We start from the raw sequence: 15,206 nt of genomic DNA on the forward strand, positions 1-15,206 counted from the left end.
CAAAAGTTTGAAGGGCTTCAACATAGGGAAAAAACAGACTGGTGCCATAATATCTTGAAGTTAAGAAGAATCAATTTTCTTAAGATTTTAAGAAAATCTCAAGGAGCGCCTCCAGCAACACCAGACAGGCCGCGTAACAAGATCAGCCTTGGATGGCCTTCTCTCTGTCCCATCAGCTAGGACAGCTAGACTAGTGAGGACGAGGGAGAGGGCCTTCTTTGTGGTGGCCCCCACTCTGTGGAACTCCCTCCCTAGGGAACTCCGCCATGCCCCCCTTTAATGAGCTTCCGCCGCGCATTAAAAACGTGATTGTTCAGGCAGGCATTTGGGGTGGGTTAGGGTATTTTAGAAATATGGTGTTTCTACTGTAGAATTTTATTGTTTAAACTGTTTTATTGTACACTTTGTACATCGCCCAGAGTGGCTGGGTGACTGGCCAGATGGGCAATTAATAAATTTAATAACTAACTAAATAAATTTTTTTTTTGTAAAAAATATACTCCTGTCCTTGACCGGATGGCAACTGTTCACTGTACTACCTAGATTTCAAGGGCAACAGTGGATTGTGCTTGGAGGCGGTGCTTTGGGCTAGGCACATGAACTGATCAACCACCCATCTGCAAGGGCTTTCCCCTTCATATCAGTGAGAATGGCACATGGGCTGCACGAACCTTTCCCTCTCCACCAAAGTCAGTGAAGGCCTTATAGCCACTATCCGATCAAGGTAGGGAAGGAAATTGCCTGGATGCAAATGTCTTTTGTTGTTGCTATTGCATACTGACCAAAGGTAAGAGTTGCATCTAACTCTGTCCACTTGACTCTGCTCCCACCCAATGCTGGAATGCAGACCTCAACAGGAAAAGAATTCTCCACCGCCTGGGAGAGATTGAGGTGACAGAATCACCAAGGGGCAACTCCTTAATCCTGGAGTGAAGCTTCCTTCAGTTCTCCAAGCTATTGTTCCTGCCCTCCCCGCGCACACACTTCTTCACAGTCATAACACATGCAAATTAATGAGTAAACTGGTCCAACTTTTATTAAGAAGGAAGACACACTGAGCAGCTTGTCTTCCATACAGGGAAAGAGGCGATAATCCCCAGTTCAATGTCCTTTGCCATCATCCTTTTAATTATTCGTACGTACATCAGCAAGTCATATAATCAAGCACAGACAAAATGGCATTCGATGAAAAGTTTATGCTTACATTTTGAAATCTCTCGAGCGTAACAAAATGAAATGCTTTAAAGGTTAGCTTTTACCTGATTAGTGGTTGTTTAAAAATGGTCAAGGTGTATGTCCCCTTAGTAAATACTTTACATAGTTCCCATTTCACTGCAGTGACGCTTATACAGAAAAACTTCTTTCTTGGTGGATTTGTACCATTTTGTTTTATAAGCTTTGACTAGAATTAAGAGAAAGGAAAGGAAATAATCAAGAAAGTGACTATAGCCATGTGTGCATAGAGATCCCTTGTGTGTAATGGGTTCCTTCAACAGTGGGGCCATGTCAGCACATGCATCCAGGTTGGCGCATGCATCCCTCTGCACATACAAAGCTGTCCACTTCACTGAGGAGAAATACAGAAGCCCTCAAAAATGGATAAGCTTGGCGTACACTAGGGGTGGGCAACATGCAGCCCCCCACAGCCTCCCAGGGTGGCCTCTGCCACCCCCTGAAATTTGGAAGACCACAAAACATTAAAAAAAAAAAAAACCACTGGCAAACAAAATGGTGTCCAAAGCGGCTGTGGAATGCCAAGACGGTCAAAATTAGCTTGCAAACAAGCAGCTGTGGATGCCATTTTCTTTTTCTGTATTTTTCTTCCCCGCTCCTCTTTTTGGCACCTGCAGGGGGGGCATCGAAGGGGCAAAAATGGTTACCTGTCCCTGGTGTACACAGACCCTAACAGTGGTATGGGGAAGCTGGGTTGGAGCACAACTCTCCCCACCCTCCCGGCTTCCAGTGTTGCCAATTTGAGAACAGCACACATTGCACGGGGAGTTCATGTCCCGTGACAAGTCATGACATTATGAGAAGTCTGAAGAATTCTGCTACATGAGAATTCTTGTAGTATTGTTGAGCCAAGTATCCCCCATCTTGTAACTGTGCATTTGTTTTCTTTTTCTGCACCTAGGGAAAGGAAACCAAATGCAGAGTTACAAGATGGGGGATATGTGGCTCAACAATACTACAAGCGAGAAGGATCTTGGAACTGTTATAGATCGCAAGCTGAATATGAGCCCACAATGTGATGTGGCTGCAAAAAAAGGCAAATGCTATTCTGGACGGCATTAACAGAAGTATAGCTTCCAAATCACATGAAGTACTAGTTCCCCTCTACTCGGCAGTGGTTAGGCCTCATCTGGAGTACTGTGTCCAGTTCTGGGCATCACACTTTAAGAAGGATGCGGACAGACTGGAGAGGGTTCAGAGGAGGGCAATGAATATGATCAGGGGAGTGGAAACAAAGCCCTACAAGGAGAGACTGAAAGAACTGGGTATGTTTAGCCTTGAGAAGAGAAGACTGAGGGGAGATAGGATAGCGCTCTTCAAGTACTTGAAAGGTTGTCACCAAGAGGAAGGCCAGGATCTCTTCTCGATCATCCCAGAGTGCAGGACACGGAATAATAGGCTCAAGTTACAGGGAGCCCTTTCCAACCCTACTATTCTATGATTCTATGATCACCAAAGGTGGGATCCAGCATCTACCTTCCACAAGAGGAAGGGCTCTGCTCACAGAAGGTCCCTACGCCTTTCTTTGGGGGATTCCCCCACACACAACCCATTCAGCAGGGTCTCCTGGCTCGTTTTCAGGAGTCTGGGGTGAGGGGAAGCCCATTTCTGCCAGTGCAGCTGATCCAGCTGAAACTTGGATCCAACCCTAGAACTGTGGTCACTGGGCGGCTTCCGCGTGGTCGTTTCCACATTAAAGATGGTGGCACGCTTGAGGCTTAAGCCTGCGGTCAACACATGCAAAAGAATGAGATGGTAAACTTCTAGACTGTACCACTCCAGACTTCTGGTGGGGAATACCGTGGGGTTTTTTTTTTAATACACCCCCATGTTAAAAAAAAAAAAAATACACATCAGTGAGAAAGGTATGCCAACACTTTCCGTAGTATACACATTTTTACATAGGGGAGCAATGCAAAAATGCGACCCCATTATGAAATGGTACAGTCTTCATTCCATTGCATATGTACAGCGGGTGGGTTTCCCCCACTCCACAGATGATTTAAAAAAGTTACTGAGTGGCTTCAGTGACTGAAAATTAGGGATGCCAGCAAAGTTATTTGGCAGGAACAGCACACACATACACCACGAGGGGGTCACGCTCCTTGGGCCCAGAGAGGAAATACAAAAATAGGTCACGACACAGACATTTGCATGCATTCAGCTTACACAGAATTGTTGGTAGGCTGATAGCAAGCAAGCGAAAATTTGTGTGTTACACACATGACCTGAGAGCAATGGACAGGTTACCAATGGACAGTAGTGGCAATAAGGAGAGAATTCTCGTAGGGAATCCCACTTTCTACTACTGAGAACCTTGAACCTCCAGCAACTGAGTGGCATTCAGGAAAATACACAGATCTTACCTATTTTGTATCCGGTCATTTGGGCCTTTGGGAACACAGCAGTTTTGGAGGATGTGACACCATGCAAACAAGGGCACTTCAGTTATTAATGTTGTTTGCTTGAAGAAGCTGGTTATAAAGTCAAGCACCGTCTCCGCCACCTGGAACGGCTCCTCCTCCTTTAGCACAAGCACACTCTGAGTTCTCTCGGCTTCTCCTCTTTCGGTTAGATCTGGTCGGAAGAGACCCTCTCCCATAGGCCATCGGCGTTTTTCCTGTACAGCCACGGTTTCCTGCTAGGGAACAGGGTCTTATCGGGGAAGGGATGCTCTTTCAAATACATCAGGGTAGCTCTGATATGGGAAACAAAGTGAGGCGGTTCGGCCTGAGGCGACGTGGAGAGATTCTGCAAAGGGAAAAGTCGCACCGTTAGATGTACACGCCACCCTTCTTCCAGCGCTTATCAGACTATCCTATGTCTTGAGCGCGAAGCAAAAGCACGGTGGAGTGATTAGAGCGTCAGACCTGGATTGGAGGAACCCAGGTTCAAATCCCAACTTGACCGTGAAGCTCTCATTGGCCAACTCTGGGCCAATCACTATCTGTCAACCTAACCCACCCACACAGGGTTGTTACAGGGCTAAAACGGGGATCGGGGAGAAACATGTATGCTGGCATTACATGGTTGTTATGAAGATAAAATGGGAAAAGCAGAACCATGTATGCCTGCTACATAGGACAAAATGGTGGGGCGCAAGGAAAAGAATGATGATCCCCTGGAAGGAAAGATGGAATGTACACGTAAAATAAAAACAGATGGGGTTCTCAGGAAGGCTCATATTCAAGGCTCCAAATTACTTAATTTCAGAAATGGAAATCACTCCAATTTCCTCTGACCATCTCCTGGGCTCCCTCCGTCTCCTGGATGAACACCAGTTACCTGCAATATGTGTTGGTCATCCTGCTCTAGCCAGAAATCCACGTGGGGGAAAGGCATCCAGAAGTAAGGTCCAATGCAAAGTTGCTCCTTCCTTGAGTCATAAATGTTAACCATCTACAACAAAGAGAGGAAGGTGACACGCCTTCAAAGGAGCTGCCATTCCTCAGTCACAGAGCTAGAATCCCTAGGCTGGGTTCCCACCTCCCAGCTGTCATAAGAACCTAAGAAGAGCCCTGCTGGATCAGATCAAGGGTCCCTCTAGTCCAGCATTCTGTTCATAGTGGCCAGCCAGCTGTCGACTGGGAACCCACAAAAAGGGCATGAGCGCAACAGCACCCTCCCGCCCATGTTCCCCAGCAACTGGAGTACATAGGCAGACTGCCTCTGATACTGGAGGTAGCACGTAGCCACCAGGACTAGTAGCCCTTGATAGCCTCATCCTACATTAATTTGTCCAGTCCCCTTTTAAGGCCATCCAAATTGGTGGCCGTCACTACACCCCGTGTTAGCAAATTCCATAGTTTAACGATGCGCTGTGTGAAGAAGTCCGTCCTTTGATCTGTCCTACATCTCCCACCAATCAGCTTCATGGGATGACCCCACTGGGTTCTAGTATTTTGAGAGAGGGAGAAAATCAGTTGATGCATATTTGGAGCAGGGGTCCCGACCCTTCTGGGTCAGTGGGCACATCTGGAATTTTGAGTGCCGTGGATGCTCTCACAAAATGGCAGCATGGGGGCACCTTGCCCATTCATGGGATGGCTGCCACGATGGGTGTGTCTGGTGACAGAACGCTCATTTCCCAGAGGCCAAACTGGTCAGGCTAAAAGTATCTTGCCCAAGAGCTTAAGCATAAGGTAGAAGTGGCGTATGAGCTCCAAAAACACCCCCCTTTGGAACCCAAATAAAGGTGGTGCTGGAAGGCAGCCCTTCACTTTGCAGCAAGCCAGCTGCCCAGTTAAAAGCGACTGTTTAAACATCGTGTTTATTGCAAAAACAAAACCAAAACGAAAAAGACGAGCTTTTTCAAGAAGAAAAGACTGGTATACCCACCTGATACAATTCTTTCCAGAATTTGTAAATCATTAAGTGTCAAACTTCTCTCCGTCTCCTTTGTCCACGCCACTTTAATTTTATAAACCTCTGTCACATCCCCTTTTTTTCTAAACTGGAGACTATGAGTGGGTTGGCCCCAGACTTGTCATACTTAGAGCAGACCCTCCAAATTGCATGGCACTTAGATCAGCCATCATTCGTCTCACTGATTTCAATGGGTCTACTCTGAGCAGAAGTCTGGATCCAACTCAGCATTAATTCATGGCCGTCCAGTCTTTCAGTGTTAAAACACTAATATAGATATCATCGAGCTCTTCCCATCCACACTACAAGTCAAGCATCAGCTTAGAACAGGAGTGGGAAATTTGTGGTCCTCCAGATGTCTTGGACTTCAGCTCCCCTCACTGCTGCCTAGGCTGGCAAGGGCAGATGAGACTTGTGGGTAAAACATCTGGAGGGCCACAAGTTGTCCACCCCAGCTCAGAAGCACTGGCAACGCAAGGAAGGTATCACAACACATTTTGTTTCACGGCTTATTACTTGCCTGATTTCCCTAAACCAAAGGGTGTCCAACTCCTGAAAGTCTCTTCCCTGCTCACCTTTGCTCCTGTCAAGATACTGGCAGACCGCAAATCCTCATCGGGTCCCCTGTCTGGAAACGTTGCGTGGAAAATCTCGCCCGTCTTAACATTTGCAGCTGTGTTGCAGAACCCAGAGTCAGAAAGACCACGGAGTGAAGGAAAAAGAGATTCTTTATTTAACGCGCGGGCTTAAGGCTAGAATCATTTCCAAAGAGCCAGAAGCCCCGAAATACATCAGCACATTGGCTTTATAGACATTGTGACACATATGAAATGGCTCCTCCTCCCCCTCTCGCATGGGGTTGCAGTCCTTAACATTTCTTCTCCTAGCACCATTGTTTATAATACAAGAACTGGGTTATAGGGTAGCCATGATAAGGAGAGAACAGAAGAGAACAGCAGAGAACAAGATATACAGCTGTATGACCTTTGACAAGATAAGGAATTCCTGTGTCTCGTCAGCTTACAACAATATATTCAAGGGAGAAAGAGCTCAGCAAGAACATGAAGCATGAGACTGCATGAGGCTACTTAGTCTGACCCCCGATATGGCTGCTACAGCTGGAAAAACAAAATTAGAATGCAAGTCCATCTTTGAAAGGCTGCCACATAGAAGATGGAACATATTTTCTCCCTCTCTCTCTGTTGTTTCAAAGGGCAGGACCTGAACCAATGGATTCGAATGACAAGAAAAGGGATTTCAGCTAAAGATTAAGAAGAGCATCCTGACAGTACAAGCTGTTCCACAGTGACACAGGCTGCCTCAAAAGGTGGTGGATTCTCCTTCATTGGAGGCTTTTAAGTGGAGGTTGGAGGGCTGCCTACAAGGGATGCTGTAGCAGCTTACCCAAAGGCTATGCAGGACCAACAATGACCTTACATCAAGGGTGGGGAACCTCTTTCAGACCAAGGGAGAAATTCGTGTTTTGGAAAACTCATGGGAGCCACATTCCCGGGGTGGTTAAACTGACACACCAAACCCAAATCGGACTTACCAATTCCATAAACAAACGGAAAGTGGTTGCCTTCTTCCTGCCGGTCATTTAATTCTGTTATTCAAAAGAAAGGGAGAGGAAGCGCACAAATATTCTAAATCCACAGAAGGGAAGGACCAGCCAGAGTTGGGCAAAGATAAGGACAGCTGGAATGAGGGAAGTAGAAGGTCGCTTGGCCAAGAGCCAGGAAGATGCTGCGTGTGTCTGTCCAACAGGAAACGGGCCAAGGGGCATCATGGGACATGAAGGCAGCTGGGAAGTAGAGGAGGGGAATTTGGGAAGTGAGGGGGTGGTGTCACTGATCTGAAATAATTACCTGTCACACAGAAAGTCATTAAATGAATGTTGTCCTGCAACCGGTCAAAGGCTCCTAGGAATAACAGCACAGGAAAGTGTGAAAAGTCCACAGAGGAAGGCAGTTCAGAAAAGTTACAAGGAAACACTATGTATTTAACTCAGAAGTTCTCAGACTTTCTAACCCCAGGGCCCTCTTGAGAGAGATGAAAATGACTGAGGCCCAACAACCACAAAATGGTAGTACAGGGTCGGAGCCAGTCACAAAATGGCTGCAGAAGTAAGGTGGAGTTTCATAAGGTGGTAATAACGGATACAATTTTATACTGATACCTAAGTGTGAAATTCTTTGCCACAACTATTTCCTTGTAGCAGGGAGTTCCACAATTCATCTTTCCTCCAGTGATGTGCAAACATTGGCTCTGGAGGTATCATTACTCAGCCTCCCCGTATCAGGCAGAATTTGCTGATCTAGAAGCTCTAAGAAGAGAAGACTTTTTTCGTCTATATTGTTATTCCTCCCCCCGCCCCACCATCACATGCTTCTCAAAGAATTCTTCTCCTAATCTCCCGCCATTTCATCTCACCTTCTTCTTTCACACTTAACTTGTACCCTATCTCCAACTGCCAGTTTTTTTCATCCCTCCCTCCTGCTGCACTTACACTCACTTCCTTCCTCCTACACCAGCTTCCCTCTCTTACTAAAAATATTAGCCTTGCTCTCTAACCAGCTCCTGCTGACACACGTGCCTATGCGGAGTTTTTGGTGCAACTGGTCATAGCACAGGGTGGCCAAGCAAAGAAGCACTGGGCAACTGGGAGCATGGAGGCCCACCTCAAAGTGGGCTAGGACGCTGGTGTGTCCCAGCCAGCAGTTTGAGAAACGCTGATGTAAGTTATTTATCAACCTATTTATAGCCTAGTCCCCGGCCCCAATGGTGGCCAGCAACCTATTGTCAAGGGCTCCTTGGAGGGCTCTCTCAGTCTAATCCAGTAGCCAAGTCCAGACACAGACAAAGGGATTCCTTTCAAAGCTTTATTCTTCTTTTACAACTTAACAACTCTACCGTTTGCAACTAGATCTGAGCAGCACAGTACCTATGCCCTAAGTTGGAACAGTTGGTCCCCGTTTGAAAGGGAATTACTGGCAGACCCCTGAACTTAAGGACTAGGGAGAGTCCCTCCCCTTTTCCCTTGGATCCTCTGGGCGCAGCCGTTGTTTGCGCGCCAACCGGGCACTACGCCTCCTTTCCGCGCCCTCCATCTGGCGCCGCTCTCTGCGTCTGCGTCGTGCGTCCACCAAGTCTGCTTCCCGTGCTCTGTCACTCCCTGGACTGCTATCTAAGCTAGGAATGCTGGTGGGAGGAATCTCTGTCAGCTGTTGGCCCTGGGAAAGAGGAGCGCGCTCCCCTCCCAGGAGTGACTGCTCTTCCTCAGAATCAGAACTACTCTGGGATTCTATGGGCTCAGTGTCCACCCTGACACCTATCAGCATCAATGCCAATTCAACAAACAGGTACCAAGTGCTGAGAGGGCCCTAACTACAGATATGAACATCTAAACAATATTGTTTTTATTCAGGGCTTAAAAGCACAAAGAGGAAAGCCCGCATGGGCTACCAGGGCAAACAGTTCCATAGCCAAGCCAGCACCATCAACCCAGCCCAGAACTCTAGTATGCCAATTCAGACTCCATGCCAAACCAGAATGAGCACAAACCATGGTTCACAAAGACTTCCGAAACCACAGCTTCCAACTCTGGCTTGCCGACCCAACACAAACCATCGCTAGCCAGTTCAGACAATCGGATAGAAAAAAAGAGACGATGTCTCAGGATGTTGAAAAAAATATATAGCTTTATTCCTCAAGCAGCCCAATGCGTTCAGCCCTCTACCGTATCTTTTGGGCCTTCTTCAGGGGTTAACTTTTTTTTTTTTTTTAACTGCCTGCAGAGATCTCCTAAAAGATATGTCTTCAAGATGAATCCAGCAACTGAAGGGCTACTTCAAGGAATAAAACTTTTTTCCCCCCAACATCCTGGAACATTTTTTTTCCATCTTTTTTTCCATCGGGTTATTTTGACGTTTCCCAGTTTCGTCTGACCCTGAGTTCAGACAATCATACTGAACTGCAGTTGAGCTTCCTTACTCATGCCTTGGGACGATGCCTGAATTGGACCGCTGTGGAGGTGGCTTCGGTGCCATTCGCAGGCCTTTGCTCCTCCCCATGCCAAGCAGAAGCTAACTTATGCAAAACACAAGCACATTTGCCCAATCCCATGGCCCCTAGACAGCGTCTGGAGGGGTCATAGGAGTTTTCGGATCCCTGGATCCAAGGCCGGAGACAGCACTCCAACCTTGGACCCAGGAGTCCAAGCTCCCCACCCCCTTCCCCTCCCAGCCAGTGCGGAGAGAACCATGCTGGCTGCCTCTCCGGGCTCGGAAAAGCAACCTCGGAGAGCAGGGAAAGGGGGCGTTTCTGTGGGCGGGGAGGGGACTGGGGTAGCCGGGATACAAGCTGTCCCCAGCCTCTGTCCCACCCCCTCCCCAACGCCTCTGCTGGATGGATGGAAACACCCATCTAGCAAAAATGCAGAGCGGGAGAAGCACGGAGGCAAAGATTGCCTCCATACTCCTCCTGCTCTACATAGGATGCCCGTCAGTCCCCAAGTTTGGAGGCTGACGGGCATCCGGATGGGACTGCGCCCTAATCTGCAAAACACAGATACAGAATTTAGTTTCTCCAGGAGAAGGATTTTGTTTCGTTGCTCCATTTCAAGCCCTCACTATCCCCAGCAGCTCAGAACTCTCACAAGTTCTGAAAACTTTGCTCAGCTCCAATCAGACCCTGAAAGCTTGACTGAGAGGGCAGGAAGGAAAATGGGGACTTACTAAGGAGTTGAGTAGTAAGTTGCTGGGATAAGTGCCTGTCATCACTGAAACCTCCAACCAGGTGTAGTTCCAACCTAAGAAACAGATAGAGAATTCAGAGGCAGAGTTGATTAACTGGTATAATTAGATTAATCAACTGAGGCTTTAGTTGAGTGGGGTCCAATTTCCATCAGCAGGGCTGAAATTTAAGGACACATTTATTTTTATGTTTTAGTCTACTTTGGTTCTGTGCAAGATAAGGAATGTAAGAGAAAAATATTGGCCATTTGTGAATGAGAAGCCAGGGTCCTCCAGAATTCTAGGTTATTGGTTTGTGCAAACATAGCCATTAAGTGGTAAGAGACTTCTGTTTATTTTTACTGATCACTTAACAGCCCTAAATAGACCTCTTTTTTTTTTTTAAGCTGAGCTATTATGTATATTTGATTTATTTGTATAACTATTATAGGCGTATTTTTGCAGAATGGATATTTATGTACTTATATTTTCAATGTGTGTTATAGTTTGATTAGAGTTGTAGAATGATTTTGACGAAATTGTAATTATCTGTAATTTATTATTAAAATAAGTATCTTTTTTCGAAGCTGACCTTCCACATTCTATGTCAGGAGAAAGCACTTTTACTGCATTCATAGTCAACAAAACTTCTGTTTCTGTATCAGATCCATCACAGTGGGTGAGACAAAGAGCCCCGCTACCTGAAAAAACAAGCGTATAAACAGTTTGCACCGCAAAGACATATGCAACTATGGAGCCATGATTTGCATCCGTCAGCCTGATCATAAGAATACGGTCGATCTTGAATAAATACCACCTTCCAATTCTACGCCTTAAAAGGGATTGGGATTGTCACTCTGCACCCAAGGAAATACTCTCAAGATCACTTAACGTAGGTTAGTTCATCCTCAACACACTTTTGTTAACATGATCAGGGGGAATTCTCCCCTCCCTCTCACAATCTTCCGTTCACCTCTGGGTTGCTTTTCTGCTCTGTTTATAACTGAAACGTTCCTGCGATTCCTCAAGTGGATTCTTTAGCTAACTTTGCTTTGGAAAAGCAGAGAAGATAACCTCTTTCAGGCCAGCGATTCGCTACCTCGACTTCGTGAATGAACGGCTCGCCGAAATCATCCCTTCTATTTGCAGAGTTCAGGCTGCGTGTGCCGACGGTGATGTAGCCAAACTAGCATTACTCCTGCACAAGAGGGAGCTAGCCGAGCTTGGCTGCACTCAGCCAAAACTCATCATACCCTCCACCCCAAACCTGCAAGGCAAGAGGTTTCACAATTCAGCTGCGTTATTTTAAATCAAGGGTGGACAACCTCTGGCCCCTACAAATGGTGTTGGGACTCCAACGTCCATCAATTCCAGCCAATATGCCAATGGTCAAGGATGATGAGAGTTGAAGTCCAACGCCTGGAGAGCCACAGGCTGTGTGACCCTGTTCTAAACCAGCAAGGCCTTTTGTGACCTACGATTTACTAGTTATTACTGAACCAGGATTTTTTCTTGGGTGGGGGGGAATGGGTGCCTCTCTCATCATTGCTTCCTCGAAGCACCTGTGTGTCTGAGTACCACCAAGTGGCAGGTAGTTGCATCGTCCGATCCAAGAATAGAAATGGAACCTGTAGGAAAGCAGAGGAGTGCAAGTAAGATATTGGCCGGTTATTTCTGGTCTTTCTGAGCATGATCGTGCTCAGTCACCCACCTACCATCTTTAGGAGTGGTCGCTGCGAACTCTCGCTGCTGGACGTAGAGAAGTCCTTTGGGGCCCACTGTTTGAGCAGGCTGGCTTCTTAACAGCTTGGCTTGCTCCTGTTAAACAAGCGGATGGAGACAAACAAAACTGCATTTGGGTTCGCAACACTGCTAGAGCGCAAATGTTTCCGAGCACGGAAGTTCTCAAACAATGGCATTAGACTCAAGAAACCAATCAACCCGGCTGTTCCTGTGGCTTTGAATTTGAGACAGCCAATGCAGTGTAGCTGTTGGTATGTCAAGCTAGGCTCGGGGAGACCCGAGTTCAAATCCCCACTCGGGCATGAAGCTTGCCAAGCGGCCCTGGGCCTGTCCCTCTCTCTCAGCCTCATAGGATTGTTGTGAGGGTGGGAACAAAAGGGGATATAGATGCCTAATTGCTCATCAAGGCAAAGGCCATAAAGGTCCCCCATAGCAGCTTAGCTAATTTTAACGCTTGCATTGTATTGATGAACCAAAGTCTAACCAAAGCCTAGAAGTTAGAAGAACAGTTTCAAGTCAAAAGTTGTTTATGACTTAGAAGTGCTAGTGTACAAGGTCACGTTAAGAATGGCACAAGAGGAACCAGATGGGAAGTGACTCATGGATTTTGCCCTACGAGGAAAGACACAGACATTAACCGTAAAACTGCAGAGCAAGATTTAAAAGTTTGGGAAATTTCTTTAGAATAAAAGCAGTACATTATTCAGAAGAGGTGTGGCCCTAAAAATTCGATGGACCCAAAGTCTGACTCAGTCTAAGGCAACTTCCTATGTTCCTATTTACTATATTTAATATTTTACACCACATACATACTCTAAGCGGTTTACAATAAAATGCAATATAAAAAAATAAAAACAAGATAAAAATAATACATAATTAAAAACATGAAGGGCACAATCCTATGCATGTTTAGACAGAGAAAAGGCCTACAACTCCCAGCATACCCCAGCCTAAGACATTAAAAACATTACAGCACCATAAACCTTAAAACAGGGTAGTAGAAGAGACCCTCACAGGTCAGGGAAAGCCTGTGTGAGCAAGTGTGTTTTCAAGAGGCATTTAAAACTAGCCAATATTCCAAAGATTGCGTGCCACCACTGAGAAGGCTATGTTCATGTACACTGCCTTGAGCTCCTTAGAAGAATGGCAGGATACAGAATATAATAAATAAATTCATAGTTCAGGATAGTTGACAACCAATGTGATGTGCTATCTATTGGGGGCATTTGTCGTGTTACTATCTATACTAGAGGCATACTCGTGTTGGCTTTCCTCCTCGCAAGAAAAGAAGATAAAAACATGACAGCGCAATTTCCACCCATTCCACACCTCATTATAAATTTTAGAAAGCAACATTTAAAAAACAACACACACATAACCAGCATATGAATACGGATCAATACAGAATAGAATACGCATAACAACAACATTTAAAAGAAAGAAAGCACCAGTGTGGTGTAATGGTTAAGAGTGTTGGACCGGGACTCAGGAGATCCGGGTTCTAGTCCCCACTTGGCTGCAAAGCTCACTGGGTAACCTTGGGCCAGTCCCTGACTCTCAGCCTGTCCTACCTGACAGAGCTGTTGTGAGGATAAAATGGAGAGAGGGAGAATCATGTAAGCTGTGTTGGGTTCCTTGCAAGATGAAAAAAAAGTGGGGTAAAAATGTAATAAATAGATAAATACATACATACATACATACTAAATAAACAAACCACCACTTCTTGAGTCATTATTACCACCACCAGCACACGTAAAGAGAAAATAAAAGGAGGATGTGAAAGCAGGAAGAAAGAAGTAGACGACGACGCCAGCTGAATCCAAAATCATTCTCAGCTGGCCACCATCCCTTGGATGCACGCTCCATGACTCTGCAGATCAGCCCATTCACAGAGTACGGCTGGGAATGCGTTACACTCCAGCACATTCGCAGGGCACCGAATTTACTTATTTGCTTCTTTGTTACGTTTACAGCCTGCCTTTCCTCCGAGGAAGGCAGCGTGCGTGATCCTCCTCCTCTCCATTTATCCTCACGACAACCCTGCGCGGTAGGGCGAGGAAGGCTGGCAGACACAGCTGCCTGGGCCTCACCCCCTTCCCGCCGTGGAGTTCCACTCCCACGCAGGCCCGGCCCGGGCGGGCACCAAGCGTCCCACCGAGTTCAAGGGTGCCTGTTCGCAAATCGGAGCGCCACGAAGAGCAGGCGCGGCCTGGGGCTGCGCCCCGAGTACCCTACGGAGTTCAGCGGCGGTTATTCACGAGCCACAGGGGCGCACAGCGCAGGCACAGTCCGGGACTGCGCCCCGAGCGTCCCGCTGGGTTCAACGGCGCTTGCTCGGAAGTCAGAGCTGAGCTGCACAACTGCAGCCTCGCCCGCGGAAGCGCTCGCCGAGGGGCGTCTCCGCTGTGAGCCCCGCGTAGAGCAGACCCGCTGAAGGGCACGGGGTTTCGATGACGCGCGACTCGGGGAAATGCCGTGCACTGCGGCAGGTCTACTCTGCGTAGGCCGTACGCTGGACTCTACCCTGACCGCCCCCGCCCGCCCGCAGCATGTGCAGTCAACGCATCCCTCCCGGATACCTGCCTGCGCGCACAGCGGTCCCCAGGCGCAAGCCCGCCGCTCACCTCCAGCGCCGCGTAGGCGTCGCTCAGCTCCGCCGCCCGGGCCGGGTCGACCCGCGCGCCGTGGATCAGCAGCGGCATCGCGGGGACGCGCGCCGGGCGCGGGCGGCGAGGCGCCGCGACTTCCTGCCCGCGCGCCCGGGCCGCGAGGCGCCTGGGACGTGTAGTCCCGCCGCGGGGAGGGCCAGCCCCGTGCAAGGGCGGCGCCGGGAAGCCGCCCTCCCGCCCGGTCCCCCGGGTCTCCGGCAGAGAAGGGCGGTCGCCGGCGCCGGCGCGTATCTCGCTTGCCAGCTGGAGGGGGCGGGCGCCGCGCCCGGGCCCTCGGCGGCTCGCTCGGCACAGCGCCATCCCCCGGCTCTGCCGTGGAGCAGCGGTGGCGCGTGCTTCGTGCCGCTTGCTAGGGATGGTCTGCAGCTGGGGTGGGCTGCGCTCGGGGCGGGGGGGAGTAATGTGTCAGTGGCCATATCCCACCGGCAGGTAGGGGGCCCTTGTCCTTTCACACTCACACCCC

The 15,206-nt window shown here is 48.1% G+C and overlaps 1 protein-coding gene across 14 annotated transcripts; it reads right to left on the minus strand.

The window, feature by feature from the left end:
• Window positions 1-1,010: 1,010 nt before the first annotated feature.
• On the minus strand, window positions 1,011-14,835 carry NTAN1 (N-terminal asparagine amidase). 14 transcript variants are annotated; one of them, XR_014785555.1, is made up of 11 exons: window positions 14,699-14,835; window positions 12,047-12,149; window positions 11,894-11,959; window positions 10,924-11,032; window positions 10,335-10,408; window positions 7,467-7,520; window positions 7,151-7,204; window positions 6,174-6,271; window positions 4,519-4,632; window positions 3,600-3,984; window positions 1,011-1,402 (listed from the first exon to the last, which is right to left on the minus strand). XR_014785555.1 is itself a non-coding variant. In XM_084818617.1 (10 exons), the coding sequence occupies exons 1-10, from the start codon at window positions 14,774-14,776 to the stop codon at window positions 3,805-3,807; spliced, it is 975 nt and encodes a 324-aa protein (XP_084674743.1). In that variant the 5' UTR covers window positions 14,777-14,835; the 3' UTR covers window positions 1,011-3,804. The 14 variants fall into 14 exon arrangements, 3 of the variants coding, with proteins under 3 accessions (XP_084674743.1, XP_084674745.1, XP_084674746.1); XR_014785556.1 differs by having other exon boundaries at window positions 1,011-1,844; XR_014785554.1 differs by having other exon boundaries at window positions 1,011-2,130.
• Window positions 14,836-15,206: the final 371 nt, after the last annotated feature.

The sequence above is a fragment of the Heloderma suspectum genome, chromosome 12 (assembly GCF_057233095.1).
Source record: "Heloderma suspectum isolate Gila_16-S chromosome 12, 16-S_ref, whole genome shotgun sequence".
Lineage (NCBI taxonomy): Eukaryota > Metazoa > Chordata > Lepidosauria > Squamata > Helodermatidae > Heloderma > Heloderma suspectum.

What these genes read in the sequence shown, in the direction of transcription:
- NTAN1 (XM_084818617.1), bottom strand. Translation starts at nt 14,776, where the DNA reads ATGCCGCTGCTGATCCACGGCGCGCGGGTCGACCCGGCCCGGGCGGCG. An exon ending in ACCGCTGTGCGCGCAGGCAG is followed by an intron (nt 12,150 to 14,653) that starts GTATCCGGGAGG and finishes CTTGTTTAACAG; the next exon opens with GAGCAAGCCAAGCTGTTAAG. An exon ending in GTATCTTGACAGGAGCAAAG is followed by an intron (nt 4,633 to 6,173) that starts GTGAGCAGGGAA and finishes TCTTTGTTGTAG; the next exon opens with ATGGTTAACATTTATGACTC.